The 24673-nt window shown below is 38.1% G+C and overlaps 1 protein-coding gene across 2 annotated transcripts in view; it reads right to left on the reverse strand.

The window, feature by feature from the left end:
* Window positions 1-18494, reverse strand: part of LOC113060401 (serine/threonine-protein kinase D3-like) — a 131173-nt gene extending 112679 nt beyond the window's left edge. For both annotated transcript variants that reach the window (XM_026229290.1, XM_026229289.1), the window contains exons 1-2: window positions 18168-18494; window positions 17112-17768 (exon numbers count right to left, since the gene is read on the reverse strand). In XM_026229290.1, coding sequence (XP_026085075.1) covers window positions 17112-17396 — 285 coding nt within the window. In that variant the 5' untranslated portion in view covers window positions 17397-17768; window positions 18168-18494. The remainder of the gene's footprint in view (window positions 1-17111; window positions 17769-18167) is intronic.
* Between the last annotated feature and the right edge of the window lie 6179 nt (window positions 18495-24673).

The following is a 24673-nucleotide window of genomic DNA, read 5'->3' on the forward strand; positions in this document are numbered from 1 at the left end:
TTCTTTTTTTTAATATTTAAGAAATTTGAAATTATTTGACAATGGATTAAAAAATAAATATTTATAACACAAAAATAAATATTGAGTGGCTATGCGGAGGTTTTGGCTATATTACTTTTTTGTCTCATGCAGCGCTCTAACTGCGTATGAGTAATATTTTTTTTTTTTTTTTTTTTTTTTAAATAATACAAAACTAACAAACAAAAAAAGTGCTTAATATTAACAGACAAACTATGCTCATATTAATTATCCAAACAGCCAGTAAGCAACAGGTGTTTGGGAATGCTGTTTTGTACTCATTTAATGATGAGTCAGCTGCAGTACGGTCAGCTAAAAGCGATGTTTCTTTGCCACTCACTTTACAGAACAGACACAGAAGCCCCTTTTAAACTGCCATTCCAGCAAATACACGGGTAAAGTGTTCCGGTAATTGTTCCAGGGTCGCTAGATTTTGCACTTTCACACTGCCAGTGATTACCCGGGATATGTGCGTGCTGTCACACACAACACGTAAAGATCCCGTAATGACACGTGACATCAGGGTGTGACGTGTAATGTACGAGTTGAAAACGCTAGGCATGTTATACTTTCACTGAAGCAAGCAAACGATCTCGGCGTCAGCTTGGAAAGTGAGGAACTAACTGATCTCTGCTTCATTACAGTTTGCACATATTTTTTGTCACGAACGTTGATCTTTCTTCAAAACAGCCAGTAAAAGAGTCGAACGATAACGCACGTCATCATTTCTACACGGCTTTAGATCTGGCTTTTGTTCACACAGCGCTCTTCCCGGGTTGAACCCCGGCAATGTTACTAGGTCTCCGACCCAGGTTCAATGCCGGAATCAATCCCGGGATGTGGTTGTTTTCACACAGAAGGCGACCCGGCAATGTTCCAGCAATATGCCGGGTCCGACGTGCAGTGTGAAAGGGGCTAGAGAGAGATGACACTGCCGGGAGAGTCAGACCTCACCCTTGTGGGGCAGCACTGGTGACATCTTCCAATTGCATCATAGCTAAGGTTTATCCAAAAAAGTCGCTAGGTTTTTCAGTATATATATATATATATATATATATATATATATATATATATATATATATATATATATATTATTCTAATAGTTCTACTAGTTCTAGAGCTTCAGTTTTCAGAACTTTCATGCTTAGTAACACAAATCTGTATCCTCGCCACAGTGCAACAGTGAAAAGAGACCCCTCTCAAACACACTCCGAACATTACTTAAAAGACACCAGGACTGTGGAACTTGAAAAAGTAATATCTGGCCATCCTTAAAAATAATTTGGTTTGCAGTGACAGTAATTTAAAAAAAAAGGGTCAGTATGTCGGCCTATTTTTTTTTTGTTTTGTTCAAGTTTCAATGTAAATAAAAAGGTACATTTTGGTGATGGTGATGACGTAGGTACGAATTAAAAATAAATTAGCATATTGTGACGTCACTGACTGGGTCTTCAACCCGTGCCTTCGGGCGCATAATTGCAAACCTCATTTGATGCAGGCTATATAGACCACAAACAAATTACAATCTTTGTCAAAAACATGTTTATTGCATGAATTTCAGGTGAGAATAAAAAAAAATTAGGTACTGTTATACTGTTTTGCTTGCATCCAACGCTAGGTATCAATGCAACCTACAAGTGAGAGCCCGTTTACTTTGCTTTCTTGGGTTGTCACTTTTGTGAAAAAAAATCCTGTTTGATTTGAGTGACAAGTGTTCATTGAATCGATTGTAAAATTGATTTTGAATGTCTAAATAAGTTTTATATGGCAAATAACACCAAATATAAGTAATATAAGGAAGCTGCCTTATGAGCCCCGGTACACCGTTGGACTTGCGTCTCGCACAAGAGAGTCGCATGTTAAAGGTGCCATATGCAGAAATTGAGGTAAAAATATCCATAACATGACCTACACGCATCAAAAGAATGAGAAGAAATAAGGACGATGATGTCATTAAAAAAAATGTCAAGTTATAGTGCTGCAGAGATATCAACCTTAATTAGCATTAGCATTACTAGCCCCGGCCCGACAGGTGTTGTAATACCAGTTTCGGCCGTGGGAGGCGGTATGCGGGCAACATATCCACCAGCCAACCTGCAATACACGAATAACTCGCAGGGCTTGTGGGCGTGTACTTGAACCTGATGTCAATCGTGTGGAAAGTACAGCCCACTACTTTCAGTTCAGGGAAAAGAACGGAAGGATAGCTGAAGCCCTTGGCAAGAGACCAACACAGGGAAACAACCGCGCTCGGAATCACAAATCAAATCCGATAAGAATACCAGAGTAAACATCGGCACTGCTGGACCTGAAAGAAATGAGGTTCGACTCCGAACTTGCAAGTTAGATGCTGTTAGTATTTCGCTAGAAGTTTGTTTTATATGTTTGTGTATTTGTTTTCGAGAAGTTATAACATAGAAATGAATCGAAGGCTGTTCGATAAACGTGCTAATGTTAGCGATGGCTAACCGTAGCTGCGTTTGATAATTAGCTAGCTATAACTTAACGTTACCCATTTTATTATATAGGGCTGTGCATGTCTTTACTCATGCACCTCTCATCAGTAAAGAAGCTCCTGTAATTAGGAGTATATCTCCAGCACGTGTGTTCAGATCAGGATTGCCAGGTTTTCACAACAAATCCTGCCCAGTTGCTTCTCAAAACTAGCCCAATCTCGCTTCCAGAAGGTTCCCCGATAAAACATTGCTTCCCGGGGTTAAAATATAGGTTTTTTAGCAGGGTTGCCTTGGTATAATTCGCATTTATATCCTGTTGGCCTTCTGTAGCTAATCATAGCTCCATGTAGCTGTTTTTATTTTATATTTTTTCTCTATAATCTTTCTTACTATCACTGTCTGTTTGTTTGTTTTTTAAATTGTAAAATATAACTTAATTCACACCATATTTCTGATATTACCGATCAATCTTATCAGATTAACTTTGATCGTTCACTCTTCCGTGACTGCAGCACACCTGCAAAGCGTTAGCACTCGTTAGCTTGTCATTAGCGTTTTCTTTTCTCCTCTCCTCTCCTCTCTCACGCTGCAGTTTTCCAAAAGTTCATCAAACAACCGCAGTAAGAATATTTCATCAAGCACGGTGAGTAATGGCTTCTCCTACAATTGTTATTTGCACCTCTTGCCACATGTACAGTTTATCTATCTCTGTCGCTGATGAGGGATTCACATGTGATAAATGCAGGGAAACAGTTAGGCTGACAGAGAAGATTTCAGAATTAGAGACACGCATCCAAACTTTAATTGAGGACAGTAAGAATGTTAGGGCTCTAGATATGGCTTTGGATGCGTCTAGCTCAGGGACTCCTGTACATTGTCTGGTTCCAGTAGAGCCCCTGCAGCAGGGCAACTGGGTGACGGTGAGGCAGCGTAGTCGTGGGTCAAAACACCGCTCTTCTGTTCCGATCCAAACATTAAACAGGTTCTCCCCACTCAGTGATGCACCCACTGAGAAACCTGATGAAAGTGCTCTAGTTATTGGCGATTCTATTGTACGGAACGTGAATATAGAGACACCAGCCACCATAGTCAAATGTTTACCGGGAGCCAGAGCGCCTGACATCTTGGCAAATTTAAAAGTGCTGGCTAATGATAAACGTAAATACAGTAAGATTGTTATTCATGCCGGCGCTAATGATGTTCGACTTCGCCAGTCGGAGATCACTAAAAATAACTTTAAAGAGGTGTGTGAACTTGCAAGCACGATGTCAGACACTGTAATATGCTCTGGTCCCCTCCCTGCTTACCGTGGTGACGAGATGCATAGCAGATTGTCATCACTCAATGGCTGGATGTCTAAGTGGTGCCCACAGAATAACATAGGTTATATAGACAATTGGACGAGCTTTTGGGGCAGACCTGACCTGTTTAAAAGAGATGGTCTTCATCCCTCCTGGGGTGGCGCCACTCTTCTGTCTAGAAATATGGCAAATAGTCTTAGTGTTTATACTTGACTAACTGGGGCCCAGGTCAGGAAGCAGACAGACTGGCTAAACCGACCGTCTGCTAGCTGCCTCCCGTCACAGAGGTCAGTTAATTCTCAGCACATAGAGACTCTTTCACCTAGATATCACACTATAGAGACTGTGTCTGTTCCACGAACTAGAAAATACAAAAAACGTCCAAACCAAGTTAAGGTTAACAATTTAATTGAGGTTCAACACATAAAAAACAAATGCAATATGGATAAACAAATGATAAAGATTGGCTTATTGAATATCAGATCCATTTCTACGAAAACACTTTTTGTAAATAATATGGTAACTGATCATAATATAGATGTGCTCTGCTTGACAGAAACCTGGCTAAAACCTGATGATTACATTATTTTAAATGAGTCCACCCCCCAAGATTATTGTTATAAACACGAGCCGCGTCTAAAAGGCAAAGGGGGAGGAGTTGCTTCAATTTATAACAACGTTTTCAGGATTTCTCAGAGGGCAGGCTTCAAGTATAACTCGTTTGAAGTAATGGTGCTTCATATAACATTATCCAGAGAAACCAATGTTAATGATAAATCCCCTGTTATGTTTGTTCTGGCTACTGTATACAGGCCACCAGGGCACCATACAGACTTTATTAAAGAGTTTGGTGATTTTACATCCGAGTTAGTTCTGGCTGCAGATAAAGTCTTAATAGTTGGTGATTTTAATATCCATGTCGATAATGAAAAAGATGCATTGAGATCAGCATTTATAGACATTCTGAACTCTATTGGTGTTAGACAACATGTTTCAGGACCTACTCATTGTCGAAATCATACTCTAGATTTAATACTGTCACATGGAATTGATGTTGATAGTGTTGAAATTATTCAGCCAAGTGATGATATCTCAGATCATTATTTAGTTCTGTGTAAACTTCATATAGCCAAAATTGTAAATTCTACTTCTTGTTACAAGTATCGAAGAACCATCACTTCTACCACAAAAGACTGCTTTTTAAGTTATCTTCCTGATGTATCCGATTTCCTTAGCATATCCAAAACCTCAGAACAACTTGATGATGTAACAGAAACTATGGACTCTCTCTTTTCTAGCACTTTAAATACAGTTGCTCCTTTACGCTTAAGAAAGGTTAAGGAAAACAGTTTGACACCATGGTATAATGAGCATTCTCGCACCCTAAAGAGAGCAGCCCGAAAAATGGAGCGCAGCTGGAGGAAAACAAAACTAGAGGTATTTCGTATTGCTTGGCGGGAAAGTAGCATATCCTACAGAAAAGCATTAAAAACTGCTAGATCTGATTACTTTTCTTCTCTTTTAGAAGAAAACAAACATAACCCCAGGTATTTATTCAATACAGTGGCTAAATTAACGAAAAATAAAGCCTCAACAAGTGTTGACATTTCCCAACACCACAGCAGTAATGACTTTATGAACTACTTTACTTCTAAAATCGATACTATTAGAGATAAAATTGTAACCATTCAGCCGTCAGCTACAGTATCACATCAGACAGTCCACTATAGACCCCCTGAGGAACAGTTCCACTCATTCTCTACTATAGGAGAGGAAGAATTGTATAAACTTGTTAAATCATCTAAACTTACAACATGTATGTTAGACCCTATACCATCTAAGCTCTTAAAAGAGGTGCTTCCAGAAGTCATAGGTCCTTTTCTGACTATTATTAATTCCTCATTGTCATTAGGATATGTCCCCAAAACCTTCAAACTGGCTGTTATTAAGCCTCTCATAAAAAAGCCACAACTTGACCCCAGAGAACTAGTTAATTATAGACCAATCTCGAATCTCCCTTTTCTGTCCAAGATACTAGAAAAGGTGGTATCCTCACAATTATATTCCTTCTTAGAGAAAAATGGTATATGTGAGGATTTCCAGTCAGGATTTAGACCGTATCATAGTACTGAAACTGCTCTCCTTAGAGTTACAAATGATCTGCTCTTATCATCTGATCGTGGGTGTATCTCTCTATTAGTTTTATTGGATCTTAGTGCTGCGTTTGACACAATTGACCACAACATTCTTTTGCATAGACTTGAACACTTTGTTGGCATCAGTGGAAGTGCATTAGCATGGTTTAAATCGTACTTATATGATCGCCATCAGCTCGTAGCAGTGAATGAAGATGTATCATATCGATCACAAGTGCAGTATGGAGTACCTCAAGGCTCAGTTCTAGGGCCGCTACTCTTCACGCTTTATATGTTACCCTTGGGAGATATCATCAGGAAACATGGTGTTAGCTTTCACTGTTATGCTGATGATACGCAGCTCTATATTTCCTCGCAGCCCGGTGAAACACACCAATTTGAAAAACTAATGGAATGCATAGTCGATATAAAAAATTGGATGACGAGTAATTTCTTACTGCTAAATTCAGAAAAAACAGAGGTGTTAATCATAGGGCCTAAAAACTCTACTTGTAATAACCTAGAACACTGTCTAAGACTTGATGGTTGCTCTGTCAATTCTTCGTCATCAGTTAGGAACCTAGGTGTGCTACTTGATCGCAATCTTTCCTTAGAAAGCCACGTTTCTAGCATTTGTAAAACTGCATTTTTCCATCTCAAAAATATATCTAAATTACGGCCTATGCTCTCAATGTCAAATGCAGAAATGTTAATCCATGCATTTATGACTTCAAGGTTAGACTATTGTAATGCTTTATTGGGTGGTTGTTCTGCACGCTTGGTAAACAAACTACAGCTAGTCCAAAATGCAGCAGCAAGAGTTCTTACTAGAACCAGGAAGTATGACCATATTAGCCCGGTCCTGTCCACACTGCACTGGCTCCCTATCAAACATCGTATAGATTTTAAAATATTGCTTATTACTTATAAAGCCCTGAATGGTTTAGCACCTCAGTATTTGAATGAGCTCCTTTTACATTATACTCCTCTACGTCCACTACGTTCTCAAAACTCAGGCAATTTGATAATACCTAGAATATCAAAATCAACTGCGGGCGGCAGATCCTTTTCCTATTTGGCGCCTAAACTCTGGAATAACCTACCTAACATTGTTCGGGAGGCAGACACACTCTTGCAGTTTAAATCTAGATTAAAGACCCATCTCTTTAACCTGGCATACACATAACATACTAATATGCTTTTAATATCCAAATCCGTTAAAGGATTTTTAGGCTGCATTAATTAGGTAAACTGGAACCGGAACACTTCACATAACACCGTACTTTCTACATCATTAGAAGAATGGCATCTACGCTAAGATTTGTCTGTTTCTCTCTTGTTCCGAGGTCACCGTGGCCACCAGATCCAGTCTGTATCCAGATCAGATGGTCACTGCAGTCACCCGGATCCAGTACGTATCCAGACCAGATGGTGGATCAGCACCTAGAAAGGACCTCTACTGCCCTGAAAGACAGCGGAGACCAGGACAACTAGAGCCCCAGATACAGATGCCCTGTAAAGACCTTGTCTCAGAGGAGCACCAGGACAAGACCACAGGAAACAGATGATTCTTCTGCACAATCTGACTTTGCTGCAGCCTGGAATTGAACTACTGGTTTCGTCTGGTCAGAGGAGAACTGGCCCCCCAACTGAGCCTGGTTTCTCCCAAGGTTTTTTTCTCCATTCTGTCACCGATGGAGTTTCGGTTCCTTGCCGCTGTCGCCTCTGGCTTGCTTAGTTGGGGTCACTTCATCTACAGCGATATCATTGACTTGATTGCAAATGAAAACAGACACTATTTCAACTGAACAGAGATGACATAACTGAATTCAATGATGAACTGCCTTTAACTATCATTTTGCATTATTGAGACACTGTTTTCCAAATGAATGTTGTTCAGTGCTTTGGCGCAATGTATTTTGTTTAAAGCACTATATAAATAAAGGTGATTGATTGATTGATTGATTTTAGGGGCTAAATATCACGTTATTTGTATTGGGGTCGCTGTGACCAGCGGACATGAAAAACAACCACCACAGACTTGGCAACACTGGTTGGCATTTACTACACAGAGCCGTAATTCACTGACAATTTACACAACATCGATGTTAAAACCGCAGGCGATTCTTTGTCGATTTTGAAAGCGATTTTGTGTTAGTTGTCAGTAGACTAAGGCTCTGTGCAGTAACTGCCGCTCCACCTGAACCAGTGTTGCCAAGTCTGCGGTTGTTTGTCATGTCCGCGGTTTGAAGCAATCCCAATACCAATAACGTGATATTTAGCCCCTAAAATGCTAATTTTACCAGGGAAACCCTTCCCCAAAATTTATATTTTAACCCTGGGAAGCAATTTTTATCGGGGAACCTCCTGGAAACGCGATTGGGCTAGTTTTGAGAAGCAACTGGGCAGGATTTGTTGTGAAAACCTGGCAACCCTGATCTGAATGCACATGCTGGAGATATACTTCTAATTACAGGAGCATCTTTACTGATGAGAGGTGCATGAAAATCGCATTCGATTTTTTGCACAGCCCTATGTATCATAACTAACCTGCTCTGTCTAGTCTGTTGGTCTCCATGTCCTCTTTGCTTCGTGGTTTTTCTGTGTGTGAAAAAATTGATGTGTGGCGTGAAAGTGTGTGAAAAGAGTCAATTGCGTGTGTCTCACGGTGAATGCTTGAGAGTTGGCACATTAGTTCTCAAGCAGAATAAAGGACAGGTTGATTATTGCTGTTTAGTGTTTGTATTAATCTATGATGTGTCCCTGTTTGCCTACAGGGACATAAAAAAATTAATTAAAAGTGATACGTGGACCAAGGTGTCTGAGATTGTTCATTTTAAGTAAAGGATCCTAATATTTCATCCACAACAATATTTAATGAGGTTATAACTCCTTGTGGTTAGTCTGCACGAGATCAACAAGCTTGTTTGCTTTGCGGCCGCTTTAAATACAAAATAAGCATTCGATCTACGTTAGAGCGTCTGAGCGCTCACAAATCTTTCTGCAGCGTCGTGAGCAGAGCGGCAAGAGCGATTTTTGACGCCCTAGACGCCGGCGGTGTGAACGCACAGTTAGGCTATGGCTGTAGTGTTGTTGTGAAAGTAGGGGCGGAGCATAGAGACTATGCCGTTTCTCGTTTGTTACTCTAGATTAGACCAATTCACTTTATTGAGGCATACTGCCCCCATCTGGTATGGAATGTGGAGTATGACTTGATTTTTTTTGCCAAACATTACAGATGGCACCTTTAAGAAAGACATGTAAAATTAATGTATTTAATTAAATTTTCTAAAAATATCTCGAGACTTTATGTTGGGTTTTTGTTCCCCATCCCACTGCATCTCAGGTTTTTAAATGAAAAAAAAAAAATTCTGTGTGACTTGTTTTCCGACCTTTTTATTTATTTAACAATGCATGTATACATGACGCTGTTTTGTTTATAGTTCTTTAAGCAACTTAAATAATAATAGCTGTTTCATAAAAATGATTTTAAATATTATTTTGTTTTTTCACAGTCATGCATTCTAATGCTTTAAATAAACGTGCAGTTATATTTTGCTCGATACGCTATCTTGAGGCCTCAGAAGAGAAGCAAAAAGCTTTTCCTTACCCTAACTGAAATTATGCATTTTAAATTCGAATAAAATTTGAATTAAATTTTCAGCTATTTTGACAACCCTAGGTGATTCTAGCCCGAATCTGTATCTGTATGCATGAGACTGTCTGAATACCGGCAGAATTTACATTTCTGTTGTAAAAAGAGAAAGATTGTGCAGAAGTATTATTTGCCGTTATGCGTGTGTGACGCGTGTTCCAAAAAAAAAAAAAAAAAACAAAAAAAACCTGGACGCACTACAAGAGAGTGTTGTTAAAATCAATTTCCTATTTTCATTTTTGAAACGTGTGTTGGTTGATTCATGCAATAGTTATTTGAACATAAAGTGAAAGTCGACATGGTCACGGTTTTAGTCTAGACGGGGGAAGGGATGGGAAAAGATCTGGGCACAGTTTTTCCAGAACTTCGTGCCAAGTTAAAGCGGTGTCGAGCTGTTTTAATGCATTTTTTAGATGTATTATGGTGCCCGAAACCGTATGACTTTGAACAGTGACCGCAAACATTTTGTTTACTTGTAACTAACGCCATCATTACCAAGCACGAACTGTTGACTCTGACAGTGAATGAAAGTATGAGACGAAGCGCAGACATAGTGTGACATCCGTTAACCAATAGTGTAAACATGGATGATGTCACAGGTTTCTTTTTTTAATTAAGGAAGATAGCCTTCGTTTGTATGTAGGCCTAGGAAATGTATATATTTATAATACTTACTTAAATATAATAAATATTATTTTATTGCTTTTGTATTAGTTGTTTGAAGAGTAAAAAATAATTGGTCGGTCTTAACGCAAATTTACAATTGGCAAGTCAGCAAATTTACAATGGGTGGAGCAAGAGAGAGACTCTCGCCCGTTTCACACATACTCCGTCTGCGGTGCGTATGCGTTGCGTAATTTTTTACGCACCCATGTTAACGGATTCCCGTTGGATTGCGTGTAATAAAGATTAAATGCAAAAGGCACGAGAGTCGACTTATTCTGTCAGTGGTGAGTTTTCATTTTAAATGTTTGTGATATCCTAACAAGAAATGTAGGCTAATAATAATAATAATAATAATACATTTTATTTAAAGGCGCCTTTCATGGCACTCAAGGACACCTTACACAATTCATTAAAAAAAAGACATTACTCAATCAAACCAGTACAACAACAAACATTAAATCACATAAAAGCCTGCCTAAACAGATATGTTTTAAGACGAGATTTAAAAACTGAGAGACTAGAACTGTTGCGAACTTCTACAGGAAGAGAGTTCCATAAATGGGGAGCAGCAAAGCCAAAAGCTCGTGACCCCAGAGAAGTTGTCCGAGTGCGTGGCTGAACAAGTGTAAGTGCAGAAGCAGATCTTAGAGTGCGGGAAGGAGTGTGTATATGAAGAAGATCATGGAGATATGAAGGAGCCAAATTGTTAAGTGCTTTGTAAGTTAAAAGTAAAATTTTAAAATTCACACGAAATTTAACCGGGAGCCAATGCAGCTTCTGTAAAACAGGAGAAATGTGTTCAAAAGTGGAAGTTTTGGTAATGACTCGAGCTGCAGCATTCTGTACTAACTGTAATTTATGAAGAGATTTGGAAGGAAGCCCATAAAACAAAGCATTACAATAGTCGATTCTTGATGTTACAAGAGCATGCACAAGCGTAGCAGTACTCCTGAGTGAAAGGACAGGGCGCAGACGACTTATATTGCGAATATGGAAAAATGCAGAACGGGTAACACTATTTATGTGAGATTCAAAAGACAAAGTTGTGTCAAAAATGACACCTAAACTTTTGACCTGATTCGATAGAGGAACAGAACAGTTATTTATTTCCAGAGAAGAAATATTTGACTTACTTATTGTATTTTTTGAACCAACAAGAAGAATTTCTGTTTTACTGCTGTTCAATTGTAGAAAATTACTTGAAAACCAATCTTTTAATTCACTTAGGCACTCACCAAGAGCAGAAGAGGGAAACTTAGAAGAAGGTTTAGAAGACAGGTAAAGTTGGGTGTCGTCAGCATAACAATGAAAGTGGATATCATATTTCCTAAAAATGCTGCCAATAGGTAAAAGATAAATAATAAACAGAAGAGGTCCTAAAACAGAGCCCTGGGGAACACCAGTGACAACATAAGTGGGTTTTGATTTAAACTGTTTAAGTTGTACAAATTGAATGCGATCTGTAAGATAAGAACCAAACCAGCTTAGAGCCATACCAGTAATTCCAATAGATTCCAGCCTGCTCAAAAGTATTGGATGTGAAATGGTGTCAAATGCTGCACTAAGGTCAAGAAGTATAAGTATTGATAGAAGACCAGCATCAGCCGCTAGTAATAGATCATTAGAAATCTTTACAAGTGCAGTTTCAACACTGTGAAAAGCACGAAACCCTGATTGTAACTGCTCATATAAATTATTGCAAGAGAGATGTTCACGGAGCTGATGAGCAACAATTTTTTCCAGGATTTTTGACAGAAACGGAAGATTTGAAATAGGTCGAAAATTAGCAAAATTCTTTGTGTCTGTCCCAGGTTTCTTAAGAATAGGCGTTATAACAGCAGTTTTAAGTGCAGTAGGGACAGTGCCAGTAAGAAGTGATGCATGCATAATATCAGTGATTAAAGAGGAAAGAAATGATAAACCAGCTTTAACCAAGTGAGTCGGTAATGGATCCAATTGACAGGTGACAGATTTAGATTTTTGTACAATGGAACAAATGTCCTCAACTGTTGGAATTTTAAAAACAGAAAATGAAAATAAGGGAGATGGCGCAAAGCTAGAATGAGTTTTGTTCCGATCAGGGTTTGGTGAAACCAATTGCTGATGGATGTGTTCAATTTTCTTATTAAAAAAGAGCATAAATGCTTCACACAATTCTGTAGAGTTTATATCCCCGTTAGAACACTCAGGTGGCTTTAAAATAGTGTTAATCACAGAGAATAAAGATTTTTGGTTTCCTACACCAGATCCAATTAAACCTGCATAATAATCTGATTTCGCTGTGGAAAGAGCAGTCTTATAAACTTGCATGTGATCAGCATACAAATCTTTATGAACTACAAGTCCAGTCTTGGAGTACAAGCGTTCTAATCGACGCCCTTTGACTTTTAGCAGACGAAGATCCGATGTAAACCAGGGTGCAGAGTTGACAAACGAAACATTCCTGGTTTTCAATGGAGCACAAGTGTCGAGGATCATTTGAAGATTGTCATTATAATGCTGGATTAATTCTTCAGGATTACCTGAAAGGTCTTTGTGGGGAAGTGTGGACAAACATTCCCCAAGGATTGAGGGATCAATGTTCTTAATATTACGAAATGTGATTGTACGACTCAAATTAGGCATGAACACAGATAAAGAAACATTAAAAGACACCAGCAAGTGGTCTGACAGTGATAAGTCAGAAGTAGTGCAATTTCCAGGAATCACACCTGAACAGCAGACTAAATCTAGAGTATGACCTTTTGAATGAGTTGGGACATTGATAAATTGCTGTAGTCCAAAACTATCTAGGCATGATAAAAACTCTCTAGAACATGAATTTTCTGTATTATCCACATGGATATTAAAATCACCAACCAAAACCACGTTTGAGAAGTTGAGAAGAGAAGTTAAAAATTTTGAAAATTCCTGTTGGAATACAGAATTGGCCTTCGGAGGCCTGTAAACAATAGCTATGATAGTTGGTACAAATCCATTGATTTGCAAAGCAACAGATTCAAAGGAAGTATAGTCAGTTTCAGGAAGAGCTGTAACTTTCCATTTTTCCTTATATAGTACTGCAAGCCCCCCGCCCCGGCCAACACTGCGTGGTTTACAGATAAAAGCATATCCAGGAGGAACAGAATGGTTCAAATGATAAAAGTCATTACTTTTTTGCCAAGTCTCAGTCAGACATAGAAAGTCGAACTTACGATCAAAAAGCAGATCATTCACGAAAGGACCTTTATCAGAGATTGATCGAATATTCCATAATCCAAATGAAAGATCGTTCTTACCATCGATAGAAGTGATCGTCTTAGGTGGCTTGACTAAGACACTGTGATCGATAGTCCGAACATGTTTCCTTGGAGGACGAGGCCTCGTGGACCAAATGGAAAGAATTCCACTTGGAGAGACAACCTTAAAACTCCGGCGAGATCCACGATGAACATATTTACGGCGTGGTGTAAAAGCAATATCCTGATGTAGGTTTAAAGCAGACGGAGGCTCGCCGTAGTGCACGCGTAGCTGCAACAATTCCGCTACCGAGTATTGATAGAGCGGATACACAGGATGAAAGATTGAGCAAAGGACAATCCACACAATTGAAATCCAGATAGTCAGTTTAACGATCATCATTGCCGCAGCTGAAGGAAGATAGAAGAAAAGTCCGACAGCCTCGAACCAAATCGACAGGTGAGCAGGAATCCAGCAATGCCGGCAACAGTCTCAGGTCAGGTAACAGCAAAATCTCAGTGAATCTTGGTGAATCCAAAATCGTGCACAAACATCCAAAAAAATGTATGTATTTCAGGCAGGTGAATAAAACACAGTCAAATAAAAACGTAATCTAAAAGTTAAAAACGTTAATATCATTCAAAGTTCCTCAGAGCAGCGGCTGCTAACAGCGCCAGCGTTCGCTCCCGAGATGTGGCTTTTAATGTTGTGTTTAAATGTGTTGCAGCTTGTTTCAGCAACTTATTATAAAAACCTAGCAGTCAAATGCATGAGTAATACGTTGTTTATATTTGAATTTAAATATGTTTATGAAAGATTCACAATGCTGAAAAACTTTTTTCTTTTATTGATTTTTTTACATGCTTTGATATCAAAATAATGGACAAATGTATTTTTTTTTTTTTTTTTTGTGGCTTAAACCGACGCGGATCAGTAGCGGACTGCAAACGCATCCTGTGTGAAAGCACAATGAGTCCGTGATGCTTCAGCACCACATACATGACGCACACGGACTGCAGACGGATTATATGTGAAACAGGCGTCTTTGTTCTTGTCATAGCATAACTATTTGGTGTTTTAAACCGCGCAGGTGCGCGAGAGAGAGCCTATCACCAATAATCGAAAAAATATACTTTCAAAACAAACTGATAAACTAACGTTAAATAAAAAATACTGTATTTAAAACAAATCTGTGACAAATCTGCTGCTTCTGTGCACAGAAGTTATCGGTCTAAATGTTCAGCAAAATCAGTCAACAGTGAAAATCAATAGTAGATTTAATTTAAAGTACAACAGTTTAACACTAATATTGGACATAAACGAACACGTTAAATATAAAGTATTGAAAACAGGTAAGTTCATATATTTGGAGTAAAGTTGAATTGAACTGCTGCATCAGTCATACAGCGCTCCAGACCGCGCGCCTCATGACGAAACCGACTCACCACCACAGAAACAAGAATGAGATGCATTCTAACATGACTGTGGCATTAAACTCAGTTAGTGAGGCTCTTTAAAATATTGCACATATATAGGCCGTTGAGATTACTTGTTAAGTGCAATGAAATACCTTCTATCTGCAGACGAATCACATCTGTTTGTGGATGGAGACTTTGTAACGGCCAAAACTATGTATTTTGCATGCATCACATTATAGTGCGGTATGCATGAAAATAATAACAAGGTGGCAGAGCGAACTTATCATCCACGGTGGTTCTCACATAGTCCTTCTATGTCCAGGGTCGTTTGAAGGAATTTGGGGGCCCCAAGCAAAATGGACATAGAGGCCCCCCGACCCCTGCACGCACGCAAAGCCTACAGGAACCAAAGCATAGCCATACAGTTTAAGTTCACCCACACTTTATATAAATAAAAAAGGTTTACAGTGCAAATACTGCTTGAAAAAATAGTGGTGGGAATTCAATAGTGATTTGCAATAATATGACAGCACACACTTATCAGTTTAAACTCTGGGCTGTGCAGGATATCAGCTATAATTATATATTGTACTGTGAACAACGACAATAAAGTTGACAGATGAATTAAGTGCATTGAAGTGCCATTCAGTTGGGGTTTTAAATAAAACATTTTCTGAGATGCACATTAAACATTAAACACAAAACATTCATTTAATTTATATTTAAATTATTAAAAATTAAGCAAACTTAACTTTTTGGTAAACAAAGGGGATTTACTATTAAAAATAAAACATGGAAGAAATTTTGTGTGAATAAACCTTAAAAAAAAAGTTATTCGATTTTTTTTTAGCAGTAGGCTATGTTCTGCTGAACAATAGTAATACATCTCTGGCAGATACTTGTCTAAAACAGGACTTTTATTTTGACGGGTTATCCCGATAACAGTGTCATTGCACATTACTGCATTGACAATCAAAGGGGCGCTCAAACAGTGTCGTTGCATCTTATTCTTAACCAGTCGTTGTCTTGGGGCACTAGTTTAAAGCATTCAATTCACATGGACCACCCATCACAAAGACAACATGCGATCATGCTTGATAAAAATGCAAACTTCACAAGATCTCATAGCTGGATTTTACTAAGTTTGCAATGTTTGTGAAATTAAATGTTTATTAGCCATTCAAAAATTTGTTTAAATTATATAAATTCATATTTGCTTAATGCTGATGGCAAACAAGAAAGTATTATACTGTTTGCATTTCTAATAATATTACTAATAATATAAAATCAATCGTTACAATACTTTTTGTATACATTAATTCCTTTGGTTATCCGTTCTATTTGATTATTAAAAAGACTAATATCTGTATTAGACAGAACTGTTAACGATGACAGAGAAACAAGAGGGAGAATGCCATTGTCAGCGCCATCAAAATAAAAGTCCCGAAAATAAAAATGCCAAATATTTATAAAGTGAAAGTGACGTGACATTCAGCCAAGTATGGTGACCCATACTCAGAATCCATGCTCTGCATCCATCCAAAGTGAACACACACACACACCAAGAACACACACCTGGAGCAGTGGGCAGCCATTTACGCTGCGGCGCCCGGGGAGCAGTCGGGGGTTCGATGCCTTGCTCAAGGGCACCTTAGTCGTGGTACTGAAGGTGGAGAGAGAACTGTACATGCACTCCCACCACCTACAATTCCTGACAGCAGGAGACTCGAACTCACAACCCTTCAATTGGGAGTCCGACTCTCTAATCATTAGGCCACGACTTCCCCTATATACTGTAATACTGACTTATGACAGAGGTCTGAAATCCACAGCCATTGCCTTCACCGTGTGAACAGCAGAAATGTGCTGCTAGCAATCTGCATCCCACTGCATCTGCCGTGTTTGTAGAAATGCATGTGGATCAAAGCAGATTTAGATGAGATTGAATGAAAATGTGTTCTTTAATCAGTTACTAATGCTCCTCATGCTCATTCACCTAAATCAATTTCCTGAAGATTACAGGAGACAACTCGCATCAGTCAATTAGTCTTATCCTTTTAAAGAAATTACCAGAATTCAATTTCAAAAATTAAAATGGTCTAAAAACATATATACTCTTTGAAACAAAAATGTGTAGAGATTTGAAAGGTACACTTTCTAATGGTTTTACAGAGTGAGCAAGCTCCTAGATTCAGTAAGCAAGCAGATCATGCAAATAAGAAATATCCTTGAAAAGTTATTACCTTTTGATCGACTTTGGAGCAGACCAAATCCTTCACAGAACTGAGGGACAGATTGTGTGTCTCAAGGGTGACCATCTCCCTAGTAAGTCCGATCTGGAGGAGGAAGGACACTCCGTGGAGGGAGCTGGTGGGGCTCGGGACGCTGTGATTCCCATTGGAGAGCTGGACACAGAGTGGCACCAGAGGGCTTGGTGATGGAGAAGGGGTTGGGGGTGCAGTCTGATGCTGAGAGTGGACGAAGTGTTTAGGTAAAGTCAGAGGAGAGGTGCTACTACTGGCAGACATTAGTTTCCTCCACAGACGAAGTAAACCTTGTAAAACTGACAAGCTTGGAAACCATGGCTGATATCTAATTAGTGACCAGGTTGTGTTTATAATTAAATGCAATATTCTTCTTTCCTAAAGCAGGTGAGCAGAATCGGCAATCATGTGCAATCCGTGGCATACAAAGCAGCAAAATTAGACCCAAGAATAAGGTGCATATTTTTCGTGAAGTTTCCCTCTTAAAACATGCAATGCACATAGCATGCTTCATGGCTCCGTGTGTGATGTTGGACTGATAAGAGTGTCACTCCATGGCTGAGCAATCAGGATGCCTTCGTGATGCTTAACAAAGTGGCTCCCATTGTTATCCAGCTCCTCATTCATCTCTCATTCCTGTTTGAAACAAAATTGTGTCTTTATTCCACAGTTCCGTGAATGGGGGTACAGAGCTCACCAAGCCATTATCTATGTGCATAATAAGCTAAACTTCAAACTCATTGTATTGTGGAAGAGTTTTGCACATTTTTGTCTTTTGCCATAAAGACCTCCAGCTCACATCTGGAAACACATCTGGAGACCCTCCCACTCTAGATCACATAACTGGCACAAGATCCCAAATACCAGCAAAACAAGTAATATAAACGTCTTTGTTCAGGCTTTATCATAATGCACCATGAACAACTAAATCTCAAGACCAAATGCATTTAAAAGGATTCACTGAAGACAAGATGGAAAGAGAGGGAAAATACATTAAATGCTAGAAAATTGTTTCCCTGATGAAGAAAAACTTACTATCAATGGAAAACGAGGACTTAAACGCCTCCTGGTTTCTTTTTTGAAGCTTCTGGGGCTTAATTTAGGCGGAAAGCATCGCTCAGTCATAGAGCCCCTTACATGAGCTCGGTTTGAAAACTTTGTATCCTCTTTTCGTGATACATTCTGCTACTTCAAACGCGCCACAATATCTGCTCTCCATTTCAGCGGGCAAATAAGTAACGCAGACAGAGAAAGTAAAACCTAAAAGAAATGGCAGGTTTGTCGAGCTGAAGTTTAACTTCATAAGCGCAGAAATGCTTTTGTCTTTCTCTCGCTTTCTGAAGCGCATGTCTCTCACGCGCAGTTTCCGTTATGCGAGCGCGGATCGTGTGTTGACGCCCCCAACCGGCGTCATTCCACAGCCACTGTGACGCAATAACGCTTTGTAGCGTCCTGCAACGTTAGTTACATTCTAGCGATATCTTTCTTGCTGCGATTGTCCACAAAGTTCATATTGTTTGCTCATGATTTACAAATTGGTGGGATTATATATATGTGTGTGTGTGTGTGTGTGTGTGTGTGTGTGTGTGTGTGTGTGTGTGTATATATATATATATATATATATATATATATATATATATTACATTTCATTGCACTCCCCCTAAATAATTTATTTCACATAACTATTTACATACAGCCCACGAGAATACTACTACTACCACCACTACTACTACTACTACTAATAATAATAATAATAAAAATAATAGCTGAATTTACACAAATGACTCCATTCAAATACTTGTATCTGTATATTTATACATTTGACTCAATACTCCATCATTATCTGGATATGTTTTGTAATAGTAGCCTACCTGTGAGTAGTTACGTATTTTCTTTACAGCATCTTCTGCAAACCCTTTCCACAAGTAAGATTCTAAGGTCCTTTTTTAAAAAAGTTGACAGTTGAGGGACTCACACAACTATTACAAAAGTTCATCAATTCATCAATGCTCAAGGAGAAACAAGGACATATTTAAATATGGGAAGAACTTTTGTTTAATTTAAAAAGGTACGGACAATATTTACTCGTTCCAGAAGACAACATACAGTTTACACTGATTATACTATTCTCTTAATGCAGCTATTATATGCACACACACACACACTCAAAAGTCAAAAGTATTTGAATAGTAAGATTTATTCCTGAACAGTAATTTATTTCAATTTATTTTAGATATATATTATTTTATATATAATTAATACTTACAGCAGTTACATTATTACTTTTTTCACGATTTGTTGATAAATAGAAAGGTCTGAAGAACAGCATTTATCTGAAATAAAAAGCTTTTGTAACATTACCATTCAAAATCTTGAATATATAGAAATTATTACTTTTATTTAGCAAGGATGCTTTAAATGAATCAAAAGTGATGATAAAAACAGTTATAATGGTACAAGAGAGTTCTATTTCAGATAAATGCTTTTCTTCTGAACTTTCTATTCATCAAATAAACCTACTCAGCTGTTTTCAACATAATGATAATGATAAATGTTTTTTGAGCATTATTTTAAATGCAGTCTGATTATATTACACATATTAAAATATACTTTAAAACAACAAAAAGGCAGGGAAGTGATTAAGTGTCATAATTCATACCACCAGTAATAGCATCAATTAAATTAATGTACATAGGCTGTGTAAAATCATTTCAACTTCATTAATTTCATTCATGTTATTAATACAGATGATTAATGACTGTCAATATTGAGGAAAAGTGGGATCTATCCTCTTAGCCCAGGCCATCAATCCTCCGTTGACATCACAGCGATCTGCTCGATGTCTTTTCCAGAAATTTTCTTCAGCAGCTGAATCGCCTTCTGGGAATCATTGCCAAGTTTGCAAACCACAAACACTACAGGTAAGCATACAGAAAAAGTGCGTTTACTCACTCCAGTCATGCGGCAATATAAACCTTTTTTTTTTTTTTTTTCACTATGGGCTCTATAATACACCCGGCGCAATGCAATGCAAGGCGCAGTGCAAGTGAGTTTACTAGTCTCAGTCCGGCGCCGTTCACATTTTCCCATCCAGCGCGATGTCCTTTAATTAGCAAATGCATTTGTGCTCATTTTTGCGCCCATGGGCCTGCTGGTCTAAAAAAAGAGGTGTGTTCAGGCGCATTGCTGGTAAATTGCTATTTTAAGGAGCTGAAAATAGACTGCACCACAGACCAACTCAAACCTGGTCTAAAGTCTAAATATAGGAAGGAAAGTTGGAGTTTTCCTCATCTTCAGACCTTATCTGTAGCAGCAGAGCCACAGAACTTATCATAGTCCTGGAGCTCATTTACCATGGGTGTCGCAGCCGTATTGAGCGGAAACACCCCTCCTGACCATCAAACATTAACAGCTGCTTCTCAAATGAGGCTGAACTTAAGGAGACATTTACTTATGTTATGCTTACCTTATTAAAGTAGGTGAGTATAAAAAAAGCCATAATTGTTTAAGTTTAGTGTGTCATAAGGATACATCTTTGACTGTAGGCAATTATCAGAACTTCTAATGCTTGAAGGCAATCCATTATTCCAGGCACTACACAATATCAAAACAAGTCACACTAAAGTCATACCCACAGGACCCTGAAAAATTAAGATATAATTGAAAATCACTGAATCATCAGAAATCAGAAATAACTCAATAAGTGTTATTCAGACATGTTTTGCCTTACTCATACGTGTTAGCATCGTACAAAATTTGTGTGGAATTAAATGCACTAAGACTAAGTGCCATTTATTACACAAAATTCATGGTGACATCATCAGTTTCCATTGTCTAGCACACATTTTAACAATGTAAGTCAAATTCAAACTTCATCAATTTTCTTAATTTAAACAATTTTAAAAACCAACAACAAATAGAATGCACAAAGTTTGAATAGAGTCTGGCTGAAATTTTGCAATAATTCTATCATTGTAATTATTTAATTATGCAACCAAATAATGCAATCACAATTAAGCAGTGAAGAATTTCTCAGGAGGAAGTGGCGTGGGGTACAAACACCTGTAACAAGGCCCTCCTCTATAGTTGTACACTGTAAGCAACATCCCCAGAGAGAGAGAGAGAGAGAGAGAGAGTTAAATAAGAAAGACATACTGACTTTCCAGAAAATTGTACTGTATATAGCTTGGGGTCTATTTAGCTTGTTCCTCCACATCAGAGGCAAAGCTATCTGCTAAGCACACATGGCAGAATATGGTCATAATTTGATATGAATTTTCAGTGCATAAAAATTACTGCATGAAATGCCAGTGATACCAATAATATCAGATTTGACCATCTTTTATACAGAAATCGTTTAAGATATGAAACATATTTTTGCCAGCATGGTCTGATGATGACCTGTGTGAAATTTGGTAAAGGTCGGACAAGTGGTAAAGAATGGGTTTCGAAAAAGTAATGCTGCCTGTCGAAAAACATAAACCACTGGATTCTTTAGGACACAATGAATAGAAAGAGGTTAGATTCACAGAAATAGGATTAAATTTACAAATACAATTTGTGTTTTTATTTTTTATTTCTTGTGACCACTAGGTGGCAGCAGCTAGCTTTATATGTTGCTTCAGAGCATGGTGCTGAAGACACAAATCAATTTGTAAAATCACTGTACATCAATATTCAGAATGGTTGATGCCTAAAATACCTGGCATGGGAAACCTTGGTATCTAGATGTAGTATGTCATACTGAATATAACGAGACCAATGATTTTGGACCAAACTGTTCAAAAATCATAAGCAAGAATGTCAACTTTTGATATCATTTGCAAATTTTCAGAGTAAAATTAACTCTGTTTGGAGTTAAAAATTAACACTGCTCAACACTGAATAGTGTTGTTACAATTTAACACTAAAGTAAATTAACTCTGAATAGTGTTACCACAATTTAACACTAAGGGGAAATTAACACCAATTAGTGTTATTATTTCACTTTTGTAGAGTTAATTTACATTTTCTTAGTGAAAAACAAATCCCACTCAGTGAGTACACTTTTAAAACCCATTTGGTGTTGCAATATGTTAAATTGCTGATCAAATAACTCCAGAGAACAGAACAGAAAACAACTTCAACATACCATTTAAAATATTTATTAAAACACGGTCAGGCTTAAAATACATTCACAAAAAACATCACATCTGCATAAAATGTCAATAGGGCACTATATTCAGTGCAGAATCTGTTGTACCATACTTAATTTGAAGATCAAATGCTTTGAAATAACACAGCTCGTTAACATTCACTGACCTTAGAACTCGGTCTGGATGTAGTCTGACTGTAATGGTCATCAAAACAGAGTGTTTCCATCAATGTTCCACATAAAAGTACATTTTCATCTTTCACAGCAATAGTCTTGATCTTATGAAACACTGGCATCTGTGACGAGTGGGGTGGGGCCGAGAGCCGTGGGAACGGGGCGAGGCCGTTGGATTGATTGAGAAATGAGCGACACCTGCTCGACCCACCGGTCTCGAGTCCCTCGGAGGAGATGGAAGGATATGCGATGACAGTGAAGGACGAGAGAGGACCAGGCCTGGATTTTAGTTTTGTTTGTGCTGTTTTGTGTTTTTTTCTATTAAAGCTTTAATTTGATTGTGCGCCGGTTCTCGCCTCATTATTCCCAATAATTATGAAATTTTAATCTGTTATAGCATCTCACATGCTACTTCAGTACAGATAATAAAGTCAGGGCGATACTCTGTGCCATGATGTTTGATCCACTTTACAGAATAGACATGTTCTGATATTTCCACTCCTAGTTTGGAACCCATCTCCATGCCACCTTTAAGTTCACAGAGTTCCACCATCCCTGGACCAAGAGTCAATCTGTACTGGCTAAAAGACTCCCAGTGCATTGCCATACATCTCTGGTGCTTGTTGGCCAATGTTTTGGTGATGTTTTTGAAGCTTTTTAATTAAGTTTTAAAAAAAAGGTGTTTAGCTTCATAATTCATACACCACATTTAAAAAATTGGTCCAATTTTTCTTATACACTGTGGGTAATGTATCATTATGTGATGCTTAGGACTGGTGAGAATACGATGTTAACAATCTGCAGAAGTAAGAGCAAAAGATACCAGTGTTTATCATCTCTCTGCACAAAATCATCAAATAACAGAGGCATGTTGCGCAACAAGCACCAAGATTGTATGGCATTTAAACCCAAATCGTTGCTTCCACCAAACAATTTGACTGACGGAGGACGGTTCTTCTGCTGATTGTAACCATAATCAAAAGCATGTATTCTACCAGCAAGATCATCAGCACTCAGAATATTATGCTGAATGTACAGCAAAAAAAGTTTTACCTCTAGCTGAGCGATGTATTCTTATTATGCAAAGCTGATTTAATATCATCATTACTCCAGTCTTGAGTGTCCCATAATCCTTCAGAAATCAGTCTAATATGCTGATTCATTATCAATTTTGTAAACAGTTGTGCTGCTTAATTTGTTTTATTTATTTGTTTTTGTAAACTGATTATTATTATCAATTTAACACGTCCTTGCTGAATAAAAGCATTTGTTTATAAATAAATAAATAAATAAAAATAATAATAATAATATATACAAGTCTTGGTTTTATTTGGAAAATTTTTAACAAAACAAAAAACAAAACAAAACAAAACAAAAAAGACAGCTTCCAAACACATGATTAATTCACATTTGCATTTTGGGCCCTTTATCAATAACCACTAAAGACAGGCACACAAACACAAAAAAAACCATTACAGTAAAATAAAATTATCTCTCGTCCTTGAAGACGGAGGCGGGAACCGGCGCACAATCAAATAACACTTTAATATTCAAAATAAACACCAAAACAGCGCATCAGCCCCTCGCGGACGACTGGTGCGCGCAAATAAAAACCAAAACATAAAATATGTCCCAGGCCTGGTCCTCTCTCAACCTTCACTATAGTCGCTCCAGTTTTATATCCTTCCATCTCCTACGTTGGACTCGATACCGGCGGTGGGGCGCAGGTGCAGCTCATCTCCAATCACTACACCTGGCCTCACTCCTCGTTCCCACGCCTCTCGGCCCTGCCCCACTCGCCACAGTGTGCATCAGAAATACATTTCTGAATCTTGTCCTGTGCATTTGTGAATCTTGAGTACATTTGTAAATGTTGTTTGCATTTCTGAATTGTGTGTTTTTCTGAATTTTGTGTGCATTTGTAAATTTTGTGCGCATTTGTGTATCCTGTGTGTGTATTTATGAATCATGTGTGTGCATGTTTGAATCCTGTGTGTGCATTTATATTTATTGAGACTCTTTTGGCTCCATAGAATATCAATTTATTTCTTATAATATTCAATCGGGAAGCCACCCAAACCTGGCGACTTCCCATTTTTCATTGATGAAATAGCAACTCTGACCTCTTATTCCATTATAGGTGCATCCAGCCTTGTTTTCTGTTCAGAAGAAAGAGTTGGTAATTGTAGACCTGAGAAAAATGTCTCCAAGCTCAAATGCTTTATCCAGAATC

The sequence above is a fragment of the Carassius auratus genome, chromosome 42 (assembly GCF_003368295.1).
Source record: "Carassius auratus strain Wakin chromosome 42, ASM336829v1, whole genome shotgun sequence".
NCBI lineage: Eukaryota > Metazoa > Chordata > Actinopteri > Cypriniformes > Cyprinidae > Carassius > Carassius auratus.